The 23,706-nt window shown below is 37.4% G+C and overlaps 1 protein-coding gene across 1 annotated transcript in view; it reads right to left on the bottom strand.

Moving 5' to 3' along the window:
* Nucleotides 1-23,706, bottom strand: part of ABCC4 (ATP binding cassette subfamily C member 4 (PEL blood group)) — a 140,005-nt gene that overhangs the window by 53,113 nt on the left and 63,186 nt on the right. Inside the window, exon 20 of the mRNA XM_084201258.1 lies at nt 9,507-9,586. Within this exon, the coding sequence (XP_084057384.1) occupies nt 9,507-9,586 (80 nt within the window). The remainder of the gene's footprint in view (nt 1-9,506; nt 9,587-23,706) is intronic.

Genomic DNA, 23,706 nt, shown 5'->3' with positions numbered 1-23,706 from the left:
ACAACAGCCTCTCTGCCCCAGTTAAATGAAAACTATGAAAAAATATTAAGGACTACAGCATCAGCTATCCTAAGAAATAAAACTGCCTTCTTTTTCCTTCAGGTCACACGCTTTCACAGGAGATATGCAAAAAATGCTTTCTAACCTGTCCCTGACATTTTCCCCCTTAACTTCCCCAGAGCTTTGCCACTTTGATAGGGCTATAAAATACCACTTTCCTGTTCAAAATAAACTCCGGACTCATAACTCTTCAGTACTGCATGATATCTAGTGATCACTCACCCCAAAAAGTTGAACAGCAGTCTGATGCTTTCAGCAAATTTAAATTAATCAGCACCAGCCTCGCTCCACCACCAGCAGGTTTCACCTAGCTCAGCTGCTCTGTGCATGTCCAGAACCCAGTGAGTAAAGAGAAAATTCCTCAGCAGAGAATAAGCATCATTTACTGTCATAAGTGTGTGCTCTTTCTTTATGTGTTACAAATATGCAGCAAACCATCAGGAAGATTTTTCAGAAGCTTTATTTATCACAAACCATCAACAAAGGCACACTTACCAAAGTAACTGATAGCTAAGTCTGATCTGATCCCAAAATCCAGAGTGTTGGTGAGAAAATTGAAAAATTGTTTTTTGAAGTGTTATGTTGAGTTTGACAGAAGGGTGGACAACTGAACCAACTACCAAACCCAGAAGTTTTATAAGAAGACCTAAGCCCTTTATTTTAGCATATGAGTAACATTCATAGCAAGAGAGCTCAGCTTATTTAAAGATTAGACTGATTTTAAAAACCATTAAGAAAATTATTTAGGGATGTGATTGTGAAAGAAAATGAAATAGCTCAGCAGCCTATTCTTCCACTGTGCAGGAATAGATATTATTAAGCCCTTGAAAGAGCCTAAATACACAGACTTTTGTATTTCAGGAGTACAATCCAAATGAATCAATTTATTTTAAACAGTACAAAAATGTCCTTTAATGTAGATGTAATAAAAAGATGTAATAAAAAGACATATGACATTCAGTTACCAGCTGAACACTCATATTTTGTCATACAGAACTGCCCACACTGCAGTCTCCTCTACCTTTTGACAAACAAACTCATCTGGAATTTTCAAATCAGCTGCAGAGTTCACAAAGTAGCCACAGCATCAGCTTCAGCAAGAAAAAAGTTCTTATATTGTGCAGATGCACACATAGCCCTGGCAGAACATTTCTGTGAGATGAAGTCTTTAATTTGCTAAAGATAATTCCTTGTCCCACATGTTTGTTTTGGGCACAAATACACATAAAGATTTAACACACACAAACACAAGTGTCAGCAACATGGCTCAGTAATTCAAATTACCTCCAAGTTTCTCCATCCTTCTTGAATCAAAAGTGAAATCTCCAATCCTTTTGCTGAAGAGTGAAATCCTAATTTGTTTGTAAGCAGACATTACCCTATCTATAGTGTATCAGTAGTTAAAGGCAATCTAGCAGATTTGTACTCATCACCATTTGGAATAGGATTGTTACACTCTGTGACTGACAGCAGAATTAAAATATTTCTGGCTACTGTAAAGTGTTAGAAATGTTAATGATTTTCAGAAGTCTTAAAACTTATCACCAGTCTGGGACACAGATATGATAGGTTGTGATAATGTTTACCAAGTCAGGGAAATACTAATAAACCTATAAAAACCTATAACCTATAAAATACATATAAAATACCTATAAAATAATAATAAAAATTCCCACTCTAGTTCTAAAAACAGCAGTAGTATATACACAAAGAAAGACCAAAAAGAAAAGGAGAAAACTACAGAAAATAAGTTTGCTTTCATACATAAATACACTTACAGAATATTTCTTTGCCTTCTTTCACACAAAGAGAAGCAAACAAGAAAATACCTTCCAAGAGATATGAACAGCCCCAAATGAATAGAATTTTGTTCTGGAACTTTTACAAATTCCACATTAACCAAAGTGGGGAAATTTCCAAACCACATAGAACTGGACTTCCATACAACTGTCCTGCTTTCTAATAACTGAAAATATATTGAAAGTAATCTGATAAAGAAAACAGAGAAGCCCATTTGGAGAAGAGATTATTTACACCTGACTGTAATTTTGTATTTACAGGTTCCAGCTATCAAAATACCACAAGAACAAGTACCATTAAACCTCAATCTGCTCAAATGTTAGAGAAATTAGGATAAAGACTGCACCTCACAATGCTCATATGCTCTGGAAAAAGACAGAATTCCACTAATTGAAAACTAGCTTTATTTTTCAAAGCACTATATTCAAACCACTTGTATTCCACAAATGAGAAAATAAAGGGACCCCAGTACAAAACTATGACCTACCTTTACCACATAAATGCAGAAGTGCAAAAACTAAAAGGAAATTAATTAAGAAAAACAAGAAAAGCAGTAAAGGAGGCAAGAGGACAAGAAGGTAATGACACCACATTTTCAGTATTATTTTACCTTCTTTCTCGTGTCAGATAAAGTGTTGCATCTTCAAATTTTATTAACACCAAGTAAATAAACACCCTAAAATATTAAAGCATTTACATTATGTTCCTACACAAATTAGTTTTGTTACAGTAGTGATCTCTGCTTCCTTGACACTAATGTGTGGACAATTGCATGCATACCTATTCTTAAAAAATTCTACAAATGAACATAAATAGGAAAAAAAAATCAAAAAAATAAAAAAAAAAGGGGGGGTGAGGCAAAGGCTTAGGCTGGGGATACATAGCCACTACAGTGAGAACAGACCATAGCCTTCCCTGGGAAGCTGAGGTCCATATATAAACAGGAATTCACCCATTAGCAGTGACACCAGACTTTACACATTTTATCCTGCACACAAACCACCAATCTGAGTAAATATTCAGTCTGTAGTGCAAGATACTCACCCTTCCATTCAAAGGAATGTGATGACAGGTACAAAATAAAGAACAGCAATAGCTTTGGCATAGATTATCTCCCACTGCTGGTCACCATCAACAAGACTAATTGGCTACTGAGATTTAACAATCAAGACATTCAAGGACAGAGAAGAAAAGGTCAATAAAAAACTGCATTATTTAGACAAGTGTCTGTGCTAAACTCACAGCTTCTGCGTGTTAGTCTTGGAGACACAAATGAAACCCAAGCCTCCTCTTCCTCCACTACCTCCCACCCCTTTTATTTGTTTGATTGCTTGTTTTTAACAAGACAGTGAGGTTAATTTAAAAAAAAAGACCAAAACTGAAAGGACATGCAAATACTGCGTGATCACAGCAAAAATGAGGATCTTATTGCAATGATAACTTTAACCTTTTCTGAAACTAGAGCTCAAAAGTTACCAATGAAAAAATATATACCCCTATTACATTTTTTTAAGGTTTTAACTAGTCCTTCATTGTGCAATAGTGAGATGCCCTTAATATGCATCTTGGGAAGGTACAGCAAGAAAAAGTCCTGTAAGGTTTCAGTTGTCAAGTGTTACCAGGCAACTGTCTTGTGTTTCTTTAATTTATTTATTTTTCATTTAAACCTCAGCACAGCAAAACTACCATGATTCAGCAAAAGGGAAGCTAAAAGCATCCAAGGTATTCACAGGTCTGCACTATGCACCAGGCTCAACAGAGTATACTGATGTTTAACACAGATTCCACTGCTGAGGGGGACAACACACTGCTGATCATATTTTGAATACACACATGCAAACACACAGAAAGAATTATTCTTTAATGAATAAAAATACCTCTCAAAACTCACACATGCATACAGACTAAACTCAGCTAAACTGGAAAAAACAACGCCAACAAACGCCTCAGGAATCCCACCTCTCGCAGAAAGCACAAAATAACAACGTCATTGTTAAACTAAAAGATCCTCAAATTCCTTCTACACACTTTCCCTGACATCCTCACACAATAAAATGCAGGGGTCAGTGGTACTGAAACAAGGAACGGCAGTTCCACCCTTGTGCACATACGAAAGCAAGTGACCCAAGCAATTATTCCAGTCTGAGGCACTTTTTGTTCCTAATATCCAGATGCAGCAGCTTTTTTTTCCCCCCTTTCTCTCTTTTTTTTTAAGAAATGACTGCGGACACCTCCTTCACATTTTCCTTTTCTTCACTATTTTCACTCCATAAAGCTGCAGTCAATGTGTTTTGTGTGTAGTGAGAAGGGAATGGCACATTCAGTGGTGGTCTCAGCCACAGCCTACATTGGTGGCTCAAGTAGTCTCAGGATTAGGTCTTTGTGTGTGATGAAAGGATATGAAAAGTCAGTTATTTAAACTCAGTCAAGCTGTTGATTTTGGGGAGGAAAAAGGTTTTGCAATTCAGTTTTCCTCAATAAATCACTGCCCTTTTTCAAGGGCAGCTGCAGATAGTTCACATGTTCACAGTGTTCTCCAGAAACAAAACAGATCATGGTTTTTTTACTCCTCCCCTCAATCTAACATAGGGTAAGAAATCAAAATGAAGGGGCCATCACATTAATTACTCAAATTCACTTGAAACTAAAGCAGAAAAATCAACTCTATTAACAAGTAATAAGATCACTGAAAAATTACAAAAATTACAAAAAACTACAGAGAAAATAATCTCTTTAAAACTTACCAGAATAATTCACAAAACCAACAGGAAGTCTGAAATCTATTTCACCGTCCTATGTACTCAATCAGTTTACAGACATAACTTCCAAGCAGTAGTTTATCAGTTTGGGTACTCATCTGGCAAAGTCTGAGATCAGAGTTTAAAGATGTTAAGGCTCTGTAGATCTATCTTGAGTCAGAATATGATTCAGCCTTTGATGAGGTCTCAAAACTACAGCATCCAAAATACTGGCCACTCAGGAATACTTGGGCTAATGTGCATAAACCACTATTAAATATATTGCATTCTTAACTCCTAATACCCCCCTCAATTATTTCAATTCCTAATACCCTCTCAAAATTTTATTCTATTTCCTGGCTGACCTTTTCCCCAGTTAGTGTATTGTGTTTCATGAGTGCTGTATTGCAGTAAACATTGCCCAGAGAAGCTGTGGATGCCCCATCCTTGGAAGTGTCCAAGGCTAGATTGGATGGGGCTTTGAGCAGCCTGGTCTAGTAAAAGGTGTCCCTGTCCCTGGCAGGGGGTTTGGAGCTCGATGGTCTTCCAGCTCCTCTCCAACCCAAAGCATCCTGTGAGCCTATGATTTTACACTAGCCTATGATTTCCCACGCCTACCAGGGAAGTCCACATCCACAGAACCTTATACTCCCACAGGGGTTAAGGCAGGACATTTGTATCTAAATAAAGTAGGTGTTTAAATCCTCTTAGAAAGTTTTAAAGCACTATAATGGCCTTCACACAAGTTGTCCTTTACCTGATGAGATTGTGCCAAAACCACATAACTCCAGTTAAGAAAAAGAGACCAAGATGCAGACAGAGGCTAAGGAGGCTAACAATAATTAAAAATATGTAAGCTTGCAAAAAAAAAAAGCCAAAACCCCATCATCTTCACCAACCAAGTTAATTCAGCTTTTTGACTATCTTAGCCAACCTACAAACATTGATTACTACTCGATTTTATGAATAAATTTAATGCCATATTTAATAGAAATGACAAGTGTCATGCTGAACATAGCATCGCTTCCTAGTTTACTTTTTTAGGAGAACTGGTACAGAACCTTATGGTCAGCCAGAATTCATTACAGAAGATAAGATTCAGGCTTACACTGCAGATTTTGAAGGGTTTTTTTTACTTAAATGAGCTTCAATCTGGACTCTAACCGTAACCATTAAAGATATCTTAGCTGAAACACCTAACTTAACCTTTGCTTTCTTCTCAATTTTTCTACTTCACATCTACCCACAGCATTCTGTTCCAGCCATGTAGTCAAACATAGCCATAAACATGTTCTCATAAAAGAGACTTATTTTTAATTCATAAACCTTGTGGATACAGCAGTAATTTCCACAAAACACAGTCAGCTGCACTAACATGAGATGCTTCATATGCTGTTAAAATTCATAAGAAGAAAAAAATTATGGCCTTCCATTGAGGACTGCTTCTCTTCCCTTCAACCTCTCAGGACAGGGGTGCTATATTTTGGTGCACTTCAAACCAAAGAATGAAAATATGGCCGAAAACTTTAAATGCAATGTGAGTAGCTACTTTGGGGGATATTGCAAAGCCATGGTTTTGTAAAATCTAACCAGATGTTCAAAAGAAAACACAAGGTTTATGATGCATTTTTGCGCTTGCCACATACCTTTCATCTTTGCGCTAACTAGAAAGTGTACAGAAACTACCCACTGACTTGAAGAAAATCTTTATTTTCCTTAACTCAATGAAAGATGCAAAAAATTAAACTCTTTCTGTTCAAAGAATTAATTTTCATCCAGTATAGCTGTCTAAACTAATAATGCTCATTATGGCTGTAGTGCAGCGTATAAATCTTATTACCTACTCCAAAAAGAATGTTATCAAGTTTTAGCATTGCTTAAAAAAATCTGTATTTTGTATAATTACAAAATTCTTGAAACTAGAAGGTGGCATTTAATTATTTATTTATCGGTATTTAAATTGGCTCATGCTGTAGCTTTTGAGTGTCCAATCACATTGTATTTATTTGTGCTGAAATTACACACTCACTTGCCAATACAGTAAAAGGGTGGAATGCTCCACAATGATCCTAGCAATAACTCTGAAAAACGACCACTTCTTCAATGCAAATCCGCTCAAGAAAAGCTTCTACACACAAAGTAAGATGAACCAGTTACTGCATTGTTTATTAAGTTTCACTTGATTCCTCCTGACAACCATTTAAACAATGAATGTTGGGAAATGTCTCTCAAAGAATCAACAATAATGGCTGGGATCAGGGCTTTTATATCCAGCTAATACTGTTTTTAGAAAGGAGAAAATATTTCTTCCTGAAGGGATTATAAGAAGTGTTATAAAAGACACCTGCAAACAAAACAAGTGACAAAAGATCTCTATCATTATTGATAACAGTTATCCTTTGTAAAAATCTCTGCTTCATCAGAAATAAATATGTATTTGCTCTTTTATTACAAAAGCATCCACTAAGCAAGAAGCCTGCTGATCAAGAAGAGTAAATTTTAGAAAAACTGCCATGAAGAAAGTGGTTTTTTCTTATGGATAGCAGTGCAATATTAATCAACAGTAAGATCCTGAATTTTCTTTTCTGGCGTCAAATAGAGAAGGCAAGCTTTGAACCACTGTGTCTTTTAAATACTCTACTGGACTTGTAAAACCTACTTTGTTTTTTGGAAAGCAAAAACTTTTCACTTAAAAAACAAACTCCAGAATTTGACAAATAATTCAATAGCCAATTAAAAAAACCCCACATAAATTAATCAAGATGAAGGAAATGTTTACCAAATGTGGTTTACAGTAGGAGCTTGAAAGGACAAAACAATCACATCTAGTGAAGCAGCCTTCCCTCTTTCATTCCAGACCAGTTCAGTTTTGGGAAGCACACACTGCCTAAAGGATCTATACACTGGTCACTGACTAGGTTTTCCAATGTGCTGGTAGATGATTCTCTCTGCACACTCTGTACCATGTGCCATGCACACAGGATAGACACTCTCTCAGCCTTCTTTTGAAGCAGATCAGTTTGTTCTGTCAAAAGTAAGACAGTGCAATTCTCAAGACAGTTTGCTTCAGGGTCTGCTCCCAAAAGGCAGTATGGACAAGATCACACCAATGTGTCTCCCCCTGCTTTTGCAGACTTCTGTAACATTTTCCCAGCAAATTCTGCATCCTCAGACAACCCCACATGCCTTTAAACCACATGCCAGGGCGTGCAAAACACCCACTCAGTTTCTTGCTATAAAACCACCATGTTGTCTTGCAACACAACCCTCACATTACTATTGTAAATGCACAGAACTAAAGAAAATGGTTAATCATTTTATCTCAGGATCACAGGACCCAGAGGATGCTCTGGCCTTGAGCATAGTGTGAACACACACACAGTGCAGCCTGCTGTAAAGGAGGCACACTGATGCACATGTAAACCCTTGTGGCCCAATGGACAAGCAGCACACTGTGCAGGACAGACGGGTTAGACTTTGTGGATGCAAACTGTATGCTAAGAGAAGAGGATAAGGACTGCAGGACAAACTGAACTTCCAGTCAAATAGAAAGGCACGTATGTACAGTTTCAAGACAGCTGAAATAAAGATATTCTGTCTAATATGACAGTTAACGAGAATGAAGAAGACTAAGAATCTGTACAAAGAGCAAAAAATTAATTGCTTTTATAGAAAAGCCATATTGCACTTTCAAAAAGAATTTAAATTAATTAAAATTAAATTAAATTAAGTGACCATGAATTAAAAATCCTAATATTCACTGTAAGCAACTCCCTAAATCACAAAAAACCCCAATTACTGTAATTGATAGGTAAAATACACCACGGTCTTTACTTCCCCAAAATGACACTATAAAGTGGCACTGTAAAAATATGAAAAACAAAACATACACCTCAATTTCAGCTACTTCACTAAACTACAAAAAACACTTCATCTTAGTAGGCATTTCTACTCCTCAGAATAATTTTTTTCCCTATTTTCAAGAGTTCAGCAAGAACAATATGATTAAACTGTTCAACCTGAAATGTCTTTGGTTAATTTTTAAATAAGTCAAAACAGGGTTTAGATCCTGAATAAGTTATCTTTAAGGGACGAAGCAAAGCTAGCAATAGCACCTTAAGAAACATTTCTGACCTCAGCATGACAGGTGTGATCCACTAAGTGGATCCAGATAATCCACTAAGTCTTTTTTTATCTAGCCTCCACAATTCTGTGCATTCTGTGATTCATGTTATTTTCATACAGTACGATCACTCTTTTTCAGATTTATCCTCCTGCAATTTTTTACAAGAAAGATTAATAGCAACTGCAACAGAAAAATTACCTTGATGTCATATATAATCCTTTATCATTTCATCATTATCAAAATCTCAATGCTTTGTCCACCTTTCTTTTCTGCAGCAACTTATTTCACTTGTTCCTATTAAGGCTATTATATTCACCCTATTACTACTAATCTTTTCTTTGTAAATAGCCACACCTATTTTAATCCGAAATGGTGTGGTAAGCATTTGATTCTTTGTGGAAGTAGACATGTAATTAGGTTAATCTGTGCTATCTTTTCATGTGAGCTGATTGTTTCTTTACTATGGACATATTTCTTATAACAGCAATAAGCTTGCCAGATTGCTTGGAGGCAAATCAGCAGCAATTTACCAAGCATGTAGCTGCTATGAGCTGAAATCTTGACATAATAGCAAGCTGTGTATAGCCACTCCTACCTACCAGTTATTACTCATGTTAGCTTTTTACTGACACGTTAAATTTCAACCGCACCTCTCTTTCACAAACAAGTACTTTCCTTCGACTCAGCTACATCTGTGAGAAATAGCTGATCCTCAGCAAAGCATACAGGAATCTAAATGCAGAATGCAGTGCAGAAGTCTCTGACAGCAGCAACTGAATTACCTGCACGAAGTCCAAGAAGGTCAATGGAAGCAAGTCATCCAAGTGGCCAATATCTTTGGAGAAACGATTTAAGATTCTTCCTATAGAAACAGAGTTGAGAAGAAAAACAATAGGGAAGTAAATATCATTCCCCAGAAGATCCATGTTTTACCACTTCAAAAACAATTAAAATGAAAACAGCTGGACTTTAAAAATAAAATGACAATTTTGGAAACCCCCATGAAGGGAGTCTCCTACAACCAGCGCAATATATTTTGAAGAAGAAAAATTTTTTTACAAATGCCTTCTACTCAAATATAAAACCTTCACTTAAACAGCTAGGAAAAAAATTAAATGGGCTTTGAAGATAATATTTCAACAGAATTTAACAGGTGAAACACACATGCTTTTATATGCTTAACATGGGCAGGTAAAGGTTTACAGGTCAGACAACCTAATGCAAGTTTCATCAAGCAACATCAGCTGGAATCTGCTCCTATCCTTGACTGAAGCTCACTAGTGCATGCATGTCTCAGATGGATCTTAGCTGATCTAACTGATCTTTTTTAGCATTTCTGTTCTCACCCCTCAACATTATACATGGATTCAAATTGCAGGCGTTTCTAAAATAAAATCTGAGATTGATTTGCACTCATGCAGCCTTACATTTATACTTATTGAAAACCTTGACAATACGGATCTTTATTAAAGCTAATAAAACGATTTTTAATCTGCTGTCAGTGAAGCATTTACATTTCTCTATTTTCCCAAGTTCTACTCGACTGAAGAAAGTCAGTTACATCAAGACTTCTTTCATAATTAAAGTCACAGCACTGCCACCCATAAGTGGATTAGTATCTTTCTCTATTAATCAGTATCTCTACTCACCAGGAAAGAAACGAAACCAGGGGTGGGAATCTGGCTATTTCTAAGGTGTGTGATGCCCATACATGCATTCACATTGCTTTGTTATCTGCATATATCTTGATTCAATTATACTTTTAACTGGTACAAACATATTCACTGCACTGGCAACAAAAGACTTTTTTTTTCTCCTTTCAAAGGAGCTCATTAAACTGAAAGCAAGTTTAAAGTTTCCACACAGTGCACTGGCGAGGTAATTTAGAGATAAGAGATACTTCTGCAGGAACTTCTGTAGCAGCCATCATGCTAGTTCCCTGCTCACAGCTCTTTTTCATTCATTCCTTTTTAAGGGAATTTCTGTCGCACACCAAACCATACAGAAAACATCCTCTCCTCAGGTCTGGGACATGAGTCTGAAGAGAGATACTGGTGGCAAAGAGCTTGTTCTGCAGTACTTCACTACCCAAGGCAGTTACTTCAGGCAGCCAGCAGCTGAATTGATCCTGTTTTTAGGCTTTGCACACAGAGAGAAAGGGTGTACAGCAGCACAAGATCAGAAAAATCTCTTTCATCTTTTTCTACTAGGAATATCATGTGGGGATGTTCCCCTTTTACTTATATCAGGGTAGATACATCAGAAGAAAGTCCAAGGCAATTTTTTAAAAAGCTTTCTTTTTGCCATGATTTTCTTTCATGGAGACTGGTCACAGAAGAGTGATCAAGCACATGCTGCATACACACTGTCACTAAGGCTTCTTAATAACCTTAAATATAACATTCCAGTTTATTTTCAAATGAACCAAGACTCTACTGGCAAAAAGAAAATCATTTGAAGAGGTTAAATGCTTCCTGTTGATAGAGGTTTCCTTAGCTGCATGTCCAGGAAGGGCAGATAAGAAAAACTAGGTGGAATAACAGATTTGGCTCAGGGTATTAGAAATCTGTTCACAGCTTGGTCACTTGTCTTCTGAGTGACTTCACTTTATTTTACAGAGCAAGGAGCACAGCAAGGAGAGGTGACAGTGCTAAGCCCCTCCACGAAAAGCTGTGAGACCCACCAATGACGAGCTGCACACAAGGGCAAAGGACTATTCCCACAGGGAGCAAACCCCCCCTAAATTCAGCCTAAGAATCACCTTCTTGCCTTTTAACCCCAAGTCAGTTTTATCTGCAGTGGTTTCAGACTCATATAAGAAGCCATTGCCATCCCACGTGGCACTGCCAGGAGCAGCAAGGTCACTGGGGCTGCCTGCTCTCCCATGGCCACAGCAAGGTCACTGGGGCTGCCTGCTCTCCCATGGCCACAGCAAGGCCAGCCCCACGCTGGCACCTCCAGCCATGGAGCAAGGTCTGCACATTTAGAGGGACTGGGGCTCTCCTCCTCTTCCCGCGAAGTGCTCCGAGCAACCTGGTCATGACAGAACACTCGGCTCAGCCAGGCTGTCCCCAGCCATCCCTGGTTTCACTGTCTCTTCCATGTTACCACCAACCACTCCAGTTCCCAGAGGTAATCAAGCTGCTAATTGCCAAAACTGCATTTTTTTTGCAACTGCCTTATGGAATTGTTAAGTATAACAATGTTTCTACAGCCTCTGTTTTGACAGTTCTGTGAGCTGCCACTAGGAAAGTGGAAATTAATCTGATGTTATCAATAAAACATGAAAACATCTTTTAATCTGCCTAATCCTCTTTAAAATGTAAATACAGCAATTCTGTAAAATGATACTGACTAAAATTTGAGTGAGCAAAAGAAATGGTATATGAAAAAGACAAACCTTGAAAACTGGAACCTTTCACAGTCCACCTAATACAATTAAACAGCGGCAACATGAATCAGTTGCTTCCCAAATAAACATTTATTTGAATCTCTGATAGCAGAGCTTCACTGTTTTTGAATTCTCAAATTACTGAAAACTAAGTCTATTTAGTGTTTGCACATAGAAATTCTGGAAAATGACACCTGAAGTCATTAAGACCAGGAAAATATTTTGCTTATTGCTAAGAGGTCTGTATCTCCCTCCTGTACTGTTTATCTGGTGACCATTAATGCTTTTCTACAGCTAAAGGCAAGCGACAAACCCACAAGCCTTAGCTTTATTTTTGTCATTGCTGTTTTCCAATTCTACTACCTCAGAGACAGTAGAAGAGAAAAGACAAGTCTGGAGATGCATGTCTGATCCTGTTCACACGGATGTAACTGAACTGGCATTTTATACAGCATGTCCTACACAGAAGGAAGGCACAGTAACTCACTAAAGCAAGTTCCTTCACCATGTGGCAGGGACAGCAATGCCCCTTCAAGCAGAAGCGTTATGCTTTGGAAATATCCACAAGATGTCCCACAGCCATTGCAGTATTGCATTCAAAGCAATTGCTTCATTTATAAGGATGTCTACAAGCACAAAAGGTCTATTTCACAAGGTATGAAGAAACTACTATTTCCACTTACTGGAAGCACAGTAAATCAGTGACTCGCTTATGCATAATTAAGCATGCAAGAGAAAACATTCCAGATTTAAAGTTAAAGTACCAATTTGGAGTCAGGACTCAAAATGCTTAGAGAGTTATGACTACAGCTTCTCAGAATGTGCAAACCTAACTTTTGAGAACGCTTCTTCAGACTATGAAAACTGTTGTACCTGCTATTCAAGAAGGCAGGAGCTGCACAACTTACCTGCCCTCTCACCCTGAAAATTATGTTTTCTCTCCAAAACCTCTAAATCCTTCTCTCCTAAACTTACAGACTATCAAAATAACTTTGCCACCATAGTTCCTATTTCCAAAAACCCCAAACTCCTTAAGTAAGCATCTCTGAGATACATATACATGCCAAGAAACAACAAATCTTAGATCAGTCCAGTATGTCCAATTCACAAAAAATTTTAAGCTCCCTTAATACCTACATCCTTTACTTATCCCAGTAAGGGGCTACAAAAGCAAAAAGAAAATACTACATCTAAAACTTCTAAGTCAAATTTCACCAAACCACAAACAAAAAAAGTTTTTAAGAAATCAAGGATTAAGTATGCCAATGTTACAACAGCATCCAAACTGGTGAATAGTATCTGCTATTTCAATCACTCAGCTTCCATGCAGTGTGTAGTGTTAGTAGCAAGCAGCAAAAGGGGACGTGCTCTCTTCAGCAGTCTTATGTTTGTTTTTACATCAAATAACTTAATCAGAACACACACTGTTGCTAGATTTCTTCCGAAGTAATTAAATAACTATTCAATGCCAATTAATCACTGTTAAATAAGGGTCTGTCACCAAAGTGCTATGTACACATTTCAGACTATTTAATGGTCAAATACTTGGCAGTATCAAAGTTAAACAATGATTCATTAAACCTCCTCCCCTACACAATAGTTAGGCTAAACTTGAAGTGAAAGAATCAAGACTCTTTTGTCCTCTGTGAAAAAGACATCAAACCTCAGTATGTGATATTCTTTTCTTCCCTGCTCTGTAAACTGCTTTAATTGCACGAATCGGAATGTGCTCAGGTGCTACAAACCCACTTTGCTTCTGCAGGTGCCTACTAATACTTTGGAATAGATGTTCAAACCTATCATACAAATAATGAAAACACTTGACTGTGCCACACCTTTTTAAAATGTTTATACATACTTTATCATGAAAGAAATATAATCCAAACTGAATCAACACTCAAGATGTAAACACCAGAAAAGGATTTTTTTTTTTTTAACAAGAAACTAGGATCCTCCACTGGAATAGCCAAATGCCATCCACAGTATTCAGTGTTGTGCAACCTAAATTCCAATGACCCTAAGAGCAAGAGTACATTATTTCTAAATGTATTTGGCACTTCTAGTATACTTTGTTGGCCAGGGCATTCACTGAAATACTTCTGTGTAATACAACAGAGTAGGCACATTGATTTTCTATACCTTGCAATGAGTTTACAAAACCTTTATACCCACTTGCTTCATCACACATTGCAGAAATACTTTGTCACTACTTCTCTACTTCACTGACTCGCCTCTTTGGAAAAGAAAAAGGGTTTAAGAAAAGGGCCCTCTACAGATAGAAAGATTTTGCCACCTGTGTGTGCATTTGTGTGCACGGGTGCACAGTCTTGGAATGTTTTTCCCCTCAGAGATCAAGCTAATCCTCAGTGCAGGCAATTTTAATTGCATCACACTTTTTATTTCAATATGCAAATGTTATTAATAAATACTGCTTTGCATAGTAACCTAAACTCCTCCATTGCAATAGGCCTAAATATCCCTATCCATGCACTGCATTCACCAGGGGGGAAAAATATTCAAAATCTCTTAAACTACTCTGAAGCCGGAACACTCTCACTGCCCAGCCTCCACAGAAAAAAAGTTATATTCTCTTCCTCTCCTTGCTGTAAACTCATAGAAACCTGTCTAAAGCCAAGCTGTAGTGCTAAGAATAGATTCAAGAAGGTACTTAGTCATTTATGTGTAACTAAACCTAAACAACCCCAGCTAGGATTGCACACTTGCTGAAGGTATGTCAGGCCAAGGAGATGCTTGCAAAGGAGATAACCTTAGGATGGGTCCATGTCAGACAATCCCAGCGCCCATCCTGTGCAGCCACTGACTTTGCTGAGTGAGCAGAAGCCCCTCGTGTCCCTTATTCCCCTGACACCAGGGTGGCTGGGTGCCACCACCGCAACAGCCTTGGCGCGGCGCGGGCTTCCTGACCCCAAAGAGAGGAACCGTGCACTCCTGCAGTCCCAATTACAGCCTGGAACACCAAAGCCCTTTTAAATGGACACCTGGTAGCAAAATAATGCTCTCAAGTGTACGTGTGGCAATAAAGGCACACTCAAAAAGTACAAATGAAGAAACAGCTGTACAGAACTGGGTCTGTGCAAACACCCGTCCACTGAACTGCACTGAACATGCTTCCCGTTCTGTCCGTGGCACAAACTGGCAGCTCCCCACAGATCTGGCTGTTAAGCTGTGGCATTCAGCAACTGATAAGCCTTTACCCATGCTCAGCTCACACACACAAACACACACACCCCGAAAAAAAAAAAGCACTGCAACTACAAGCAGCCTGCCGTTTCATCAAAGCAATGACAAAGTGGATTGTCCGTATCAAATGTTGGCAGGAAGCAGACATTACATCAACCTTGTAAAATACAACTATGAAATCAACAAAATAATTAAAGATGGATTACCGACTTTGAAAGGAATTGTAAGTTTGTGAAATATTTCTTCAGAAAGAAATCTGGAAATGCATCTCCTGCATAACTGTCAATTACTGATCTACTCTGGCTTTTCTTCCATATTTCTACAAAGAAACGTCAAAGGTCTGTTATCTTTTTTTAATATATGTTTAGCACCACATGTCCACACAAACTGCCATATACAGCATTGCTGTCTTCCCCACAGGCATCCTATAAATATAAATAAGAAATTCTACCCCATTTTATTCTTTAGCAGTCTGAAACTGATAGGAATATTATCACTTTCTTAGACATTTGCAAATAGGCACAGTGGTGCTGGGCTGAAATGTGCTGAGACCATAATATCCATTTATCTGAACAGCCAGCATGTAATGAATTCAGGTGGGAAGCCTTCTATCCAAATTAATTTACTACTTGAAAAGGACTTTTTACACAAATGCTGTCAAACAAGAAAACAGTTAGGAAATGAGAAGAAAACGCAAACACTGTGTTTGATCTTATTTTTAAGTGTAGGATTTAAAGGAAGAAGAATAACTATGATAAAGATAAGAACGGAAAACAGGCTTCTTTGGAAATGAATTTTTATTTTTACTGCTGATTGAGACATCTATATTACCTAGTATGAATACACAGATCCCAACTGTACAGTTGTTTCTGGAGCTTTCTAGTTCATACATACCATTGATTGGAATTGCCCTGCTGTGGCAAACCAAAATAGGTCAATGCACTATATATTTTTTTCTCTCTCTTTGGTAATTTATGTGGTGCAGTTGATTTGTCCTTTTTCCTGGCTGTACTCAGAAGAGCACATGTATTAACATCTGTTATCACCAGCCAAAGCCTCCTCACATAAGATACAATGCAGAAATTACATCTAAAGTCTCCACTAAAAACAGAAGCACACAAAGGAAAAACCTTGATTGTGCGGAGGAAGATTTCTTTCTGAATTTTCTTTCTGAATTTTCTTTCTGAAATTGCTTTCTTGGCAAATCTCAAAATACCTTCCGCATCCTATCTGCTTTTCTGATTGTATCTCATTACCCATTAACTAAGTTGGATACAATTCCAGATGTAACAGCATTTATAAAACAGAATTTAACTTTGGTGCTGTATTATACTTGCTAACAAAGTCATCCCGTTAAAAAAAGTATGCTAGAGTTGGGATAATATATTCATCAGGAATTTTCTAATTATTGATCCCTGCAATCATATACCCTGTAGTTGATTGTGAAAGGAAGATTCAAAATCATTTAAAAGCACAAACTTCTGGCAATATATAAAAGTCTTATGCTAGAACCTGAGTACAAAACTACATCTCTCCTTCATAATTAGAATGACAGTGGAAGCAGACACCTGCAACCCCTCCCAGTCCCTGGAGTAATATCAAACTTCTAATATGTGATCCTGTGATGAAGATTGCCAGAACAAAGTTCTAACCATTCTAGAAGTTGAGCTCTGGATATCCCCTCTGTTTCATTTTAAACTCATCCACTGAAGCTATTTTAATAGTTATCCTCAGTTTAATGAAAGAATTCTGAAGTTAACTATACTGAAACAAAAAAAAACTCACAACCTAAAATGACACCACCAAATCTAATGAACTGCCAAAATACAGCAGAACTTAATTTCTGCTGTATGCTTCAACATAAGCAGCATGACTTTTAAGATCCATTTTTAAGGGACACAGTCCAACTGAACAAAAAACAAACCACAAAAAACCAAACCAACAAACAAAAAAAGTAACCATTTGCAACTTCTTATCAACTGGCCTTTAAAAAGATGTCAAGTTATACACTACTGACCAAGTTCTCCATTGATTTTTCTCCACCTTCTTTTTCATATATTAAGTCACCTACTTCAACTTCTCACCACAATGCAAAGCATCTGTGTAACAGAAACCCAAAACATTACCTACAAAATGGAGTCTTAATGACTTTCTACTAGCATAATTATGAATTTAATTCTTGGCTACAATATTTAACCACAAATGCACCCACTTATAAAAGAGCACTTGTGTAGCTTAGTTCTTTCTGCTACAAACCCAATTTGGGCTGAAAATATATCCCCAGTGCTGTTTTGCTGGAAAAGGGACTTAGAAAATTTAAACAGAATACTACAAACAGGATGGCTGAAGTATCTGAAGTGTGTTTTGTTACTGGAATACCTGAGAGGAGGTTACATTCTTTCCTTTCCTCCTCAGTGCATTCAAACACCCAAAGGACCTTATGCTATTAGAGCCATTTTTATATTTGGGAGCTATATATATATAAATATACATCAAGGCAAGATTTTAAATAAAAATGGAAATATATGTCACCTTCCTTCTATGGTTTTTCCAACAACAAAAAGGAGTTTTCCCGTGTTATTTATATTATTAATACATGATTCAGAATAGGCTTTAAATACTGCATTTCAGAAAATATTGAGGTGCACCTCACACAGCTCTTGCAAATCTCCTCATATTTGTTGCTTTTCCCATTCTATCTCCTAAAGACAATTCTCATAATAAGAATCTTAATTTCTAATGGTCCAATGTTTTTCTCTTCCCTCTCTATTTTTTTAATTGGTGTTGAAGTTAGAGGGGCTCAATCATCAATCCAGTCTAAAATAACAATGGAGAAATAGGACATTACTGAACATAAAGCATTTGACTCCTGAAATTTTAGTTCTAGAAACTGCTATTCTGGTTATCACTGCTATATGGTTATCATTCAAAAAGCAAATAATATGCCATTTTTTACCAATCTTATATATTCAGATCCCAATTCTTCCTTTTTTTGGAACCATGAAAGAAAATTCTATAGGAACTATTTCTTCTGTTTAGAAGTCTATAGGAACTGAATTCTATAGAGGCTGTCTTGGGACAGCCAAAACTTCTGGCCTCTACCTAGCCCACCCATTCTGAGGATAAAGACTCTGGGCAGGCCAAACAGCAGAAGCATTTTCCATCTCCATCTGACTGTAAACTGTTCTCTTTTGCTTGGCATCTTCCTTCAGCTTGATTATTCATTTTTCTTTAGCTTCAGTTTATTTTTCTTTCTCTCTTCTGGAATATGTGATTGTTTGGAAAGGAGGGATTCTCTCTAAAGGTCATTCATTATATAGCCATGTAGTGATTCCTGAAACATATTTTCCTTTTTAACTATTCCTACTATTAAAAAAAAGCCACTGGGAATAAAAAAAAATATTAAAAAAACCACATGGGTTTGGCTATCCAGAATGCTCAGTGGATGACACTAGATAATTTTCAATGGATTTTTTCCTGCCTCACATGGAAGGTCATTACTACAGAACTCAAGAGATATTCTGGTATAGCTGTCAGAAAGCTCACTTATTCTGCTGTGCAAATAATCAAAGCATTCCCTTGAAATATTTGCTCTGTGTTAAAGAAGACACACCCCACACCCTCATGCCCCATGAAAATAAATATTTTGCTTCAATTTGGGACTTCACCTACTCTTCTGTTTTTTGGCTGGCACCAAATTCCACTTGCAAGTCTTGCCTGAGAAACAAACAAAAATCTTTTGTCTCAGAAAAGCTGAAGGCAATCACAACCCAGGAGTTTTATTCCAGAAGTGATGTCCAAGAGAATATACATATAGTCTGACAATGCATTTCCTTGGGCCATTGGCTTCTGGGAAAAAAATATCACCATAAAGTAAACTTCTTTACAGACTAAACTAAAATTAACTTAAATGAAATCAATGAGAATGAGAAAAAAAATGAGGAAAAAAACCTCCCAAATATGACCTCTGATCTACTGTATATCTTATTCATTACATTAAAAAAAAAGAAATTTTAATAATTACATTATTAAATTATAAGCATTTTGAAAAGCTATACTGCACTGCCTTTGACTCTACTCTACTCCTCTACTGGGTGGCTATAAGAAAGCTTCATCTCAGAAACAGAAAAGGAAACTATACTAGAAATAAGCAGCTAAAAGTGAGAAATAGCTGCTGACCACGCTAAAACATTAATTGTGCATATATCAAAACCAAAGAACCTTTAATGTTTATGTATAAATATACCTTAAATATTACATACTTATTACACCTTACATATATGTTGCTTAAAATTAAAGAAAAAATCCTGTAATTTCCTCTATTTCATGGCTTTTAAATAAGGAACTTAAAATTTCTTAATTCTAAGAAACTCAGAATGATAAATATGTTAACAGCAACATTTTTTCACTTCTCTATGAACACAGAAAAAAAAAATCACACACATCAAGGAGGAAAAAAATTACTTGACTGAGCCATCATTCAAGCAGAAGTGAATACAATTTACAAACCCTTTTGGTTTTGTTAAGATCAGAGACAGACTTCACAGTGAAGCTCTGATTTACAGCTGTCCAGCAGTATGAATTCCTAAATAAATAAACAGGCTAAACCAGAGGAGTGCTGCTCGTAACAAGGGACTCCTGAGAACTTTGCCATTTGTTGTTTGCATGTCAGAAAGAGCCAGAAGAGGATTAATGCATCTGAGGCAGGAGGCAGAGCCTCACTGGGATGCAGGCTGGACCAGCACATAGCCAGCAGCATGCCCTGCCCTGAAGAGTTTGTTGTGCCAGTTAAGAGAAACCAGCAAAATTGACTACAGAAGGAATAAGGAGCTAGGGGAAGATGGAGCAGCAAGCTGGAACAGAAAGTTGCAGGACAAGATTGTGTTTTAGAGTACAGGAACACAAAGGGGTCACGGAATTAATGAGTTTTCCCCACCCATACGTTTAACTGCTGTCAGTGTACTGCGGTTACAACGCTACTGGTGCATCTTGAGAGATGATTTTAAGATAGAAAGTGCCAGCTTGTGGATGAACTTTAGTGCACAGTGAGCAGGAAGTTACAAACATGTAAGCATGAAAGAGAAAGCAGCAGAATTATGAAGGAGGGAATTAAAAACACTGGAATGTGCCAACTGCTGCATTTATCAGGTGCAGAAATAGTAAAAGCCTTGCATGGGGGGAAGGCTAATGTGCAAACCAAGTCATACTCCTCTTAACAATTCCTGTTAGACTCCTTCACAGTATATTGGGGCTGCAAGACTAAGAAAAGATCTTCCCTCCACCTGGCCCCAGGGAGCAGCTGCAAGACAGAATTGTTAAGAGACAAGCTGGCAGTCCCAGTCCCAGACCTCACCAAACCTGGGCTGTTTGGATATTTGAGAGAGTTTTGTGTACATACTGACTTGAATTTTTGCCCTGCTTGCATGTGTCCTCTGCTTCACCCTCAGCTTCATACACTGAATCCCACTCCCCATTTCCTCTTGTCTCTCCTCCTTCAACATTGGTTCTTCCACTCTCCTTCACCCTGGCATGACACAAGCTCTAGGTACAAATGTCATCCCACGTACGACCAAGGCACAAAGCCCAACACAGGACCCATAAAAGGCTAGGAAGTGTGGAAGAGCTGGGGACACAGCAACTGAGAACAGAAGGTGAAGACAAGGTGATTGCAACACATAAAACCAGAAAAGTGCCTGAACTGATGTTTTGGAAATGCAGAGTGACAAAAAGAGCCAGATAGAGGAATAACACATAAGCCTTAAAGGCAACAGAAATGGTGTTTTACACTGAAAAACAGGGGAAATACAGCAAGGGAGAAATCAGGTTCTGAAATAGTTCACAAACTAGAACTGTGGAAGTTGAAAAGCCAGTGTCACCTGAAGGAAGATGGCAAAGCACATCCAGGACATACTGCATAACCATAGGCACCACACACGTACAGACTATTCACATGGTTACACTCTGACAGACGAGGGAAGACTTATATCTATTGAAAGAGATGTCTTTAGAAAACAATTCAGAGGATTTCACTTACTTCTTGCTTTAAACTGCTCTTAAAGGAGCATATTTCACTCTGCTAACTATAGAACTGCAGGGGAAACAGATGGTTCTGTCTCATTAGTCTTTAGAGTATACTCTGATTAGTTTGCTTAATTTCATTCACACAAGGTCTTGAGACTTCACAAGGCCAATTAAGATTTCAGGTAAAGGAATTATCAGTAAGAGCTTTCTTTCTTTCTTCAAAACATGTCTGTTATTGGATTGTAACAGTTCTCTTACTTACACATTGATTTTGTTTTCCTGACATCCATTTTCACCACAATTTGGTTTTGTCACTTTTTTAAACCAGCAGCTTTTCTGCTGAAAATACATCAGACACATTAGGATGAAACAAGTCCCAGGACTGTAACAAACAGGACAACTAGAGGAGCAATGACAAAAATACCTATCACTCAAGCATCCATATCCGATACATAAATCACTATTAAATCCTCTCATGGACCTGAAGCACAAGTTCTATTTTGTAATGTGCATTAAAATTTTTGCAAATAATAACTGATCATAATCTGACCCCAGACAGTTTGGGAAAGGTTCTTCCAAAACAACAGCTTTGCCATTATTCTGCATTGAAAAAGACATCAAATTTCAGATAAGGCATGAGTAAAATGGAAAAAATTCACATGTAATAATGAAAGCAAATGACAGAAAAAATCTTGTCTTTTTATTTCCCTCTTTGCAAAACAGCATGTGCACAGAACTTGATTCCGGATCAATTTGTGGATACATCATTAAAACATATGAAACAAAACTATACCTCCAAGCAAAAAAACCACAAAAGGCAAAACTGTGTTAATAAACCAACCACTATTCAAATTACAGAGTATTATTAGTAACAACTTAGCATAGTAGTTTATTTAATTAGAATATTTGGAGAACTAATGTTGGCTCTGACAGTTTTCAAAATGTAGCCTAACTTTAGAATGCATATGAAATCATTCAATAAACCTTCCATCACAGCTGAACCGCACATACAACACCTCTCAATTTTCTGAATGTCTGTTTTGTCCTTGCCTGACTCTAGAGAAGAAGTCCTCAAATAATAGTTCACACATGAACATAACATGAAACTAAGATGAACATTCAATTCCTAAACTTTTATGGTCAACTATACAGTGGTCACGCTTTCAGGAAGGGGTCACAAACAAGTTTAAGTCTTTGGATGACTCTAAAACCTTTTAGGACCTCCTGGACAACTGGGGGTTTGTTTCTTTGTTTCTTTTGGTTTTCTGAGAATGGAAACTGAAAATGCCACTTGACATCAAGGTTTTATAACCTTTCATAATCCGGTGTTTTTCTGGAAAACTGTCATATTACAGGATACAAAATGCTGGGCTTATGAAACAAAAGTCTCTAGCACAGCACATGGTCTATTCTACCTTCCAGAAAGTTCCTTTCTTCAACAGGTACCACACTCATACCTGCAGAAGTTTGTCCACAATAGACTACTTGGCATGATTAAGATTTAAATTAAGTCAAGACATCACAAGTTACCTGAACTAGAAATCCAAATAAATGTGAAAAAAAAATCCGAGGTATGTTGTAAAATGGTATCTCTCAAGTGTTACCATTTGCATGGGTTACATTCCTTACTCCTCAGTGCATTCAAACACCCAAAGGACCATTATGTTCAAAAAAGAGATCCTAGAAGAACTGAAAAGTTCTGACATCACACAATATAAACTAGCTGTGAATCCCCTTGAGGAGGTATGAATCATCTCTGAGGTTTAAATTAGATTATCAACCAAGTGAAGCAGCACAGTAAATCTACAATAAAAGATGAATGCCTACAGGAAAATAATTTTTGCCCCTAGTGGCAGATGCTTGAACTTTAAAGGATGTGAGACTAAGCTCTTTGTCTAAGCCTCCCCGACAGAAAACAACTGAAATAATGTTTTTGGTTGGTCCAACTTTGCTCCACATGCCACATGAAAACAGTATCTAAACCCTGTAAATGGAAGTATATTGTCACTTCTAAACCAATTGAGGATCAAACAATTTAGAGAAACCAAGACTTATTTTGCTGACAATTAAGCTCTATCACCAAGACTCGAGATTCAATGAAATTTGACAATTGTGAAGAAAAAGACTTTTGTCTGACTAAGTCTGAAGCATTTGGAAGAATCAACAGAAAATCAGAAGACCAAATTAGATCGAAAAGCCTTTGAGGATAAAATTCACTAATTAAAGTAACTGCCTTTGTTTCCTCTCTGAATTGCTTTGGTATCACAGCAGAAAGGCATCAGCAAGAGGAAAAACTGGTCTAAGGAGCAAATGTTACAGCTGCCACACTTCTCCTTACACCACCAGCATTCTCCCTCCATCCTGCTGCC

This window comes from Fringilla coelebs (genome assembly GCF_963513975.1).
Source record: "Fringilla coelebs genome assembly, chromosome: 2".
Taxonomy (NCBI): Eukaryota; Metazoa; Chordata; class Aves; order Passeriformes; family Fringillidae; genus Fringilla; species Fringilla coelebs.
The sequence above is the reverse complement of the archived record's forward strand: the minus strand, read 5'-3'. Positions and strand labels throughout refer to the sequence as shown.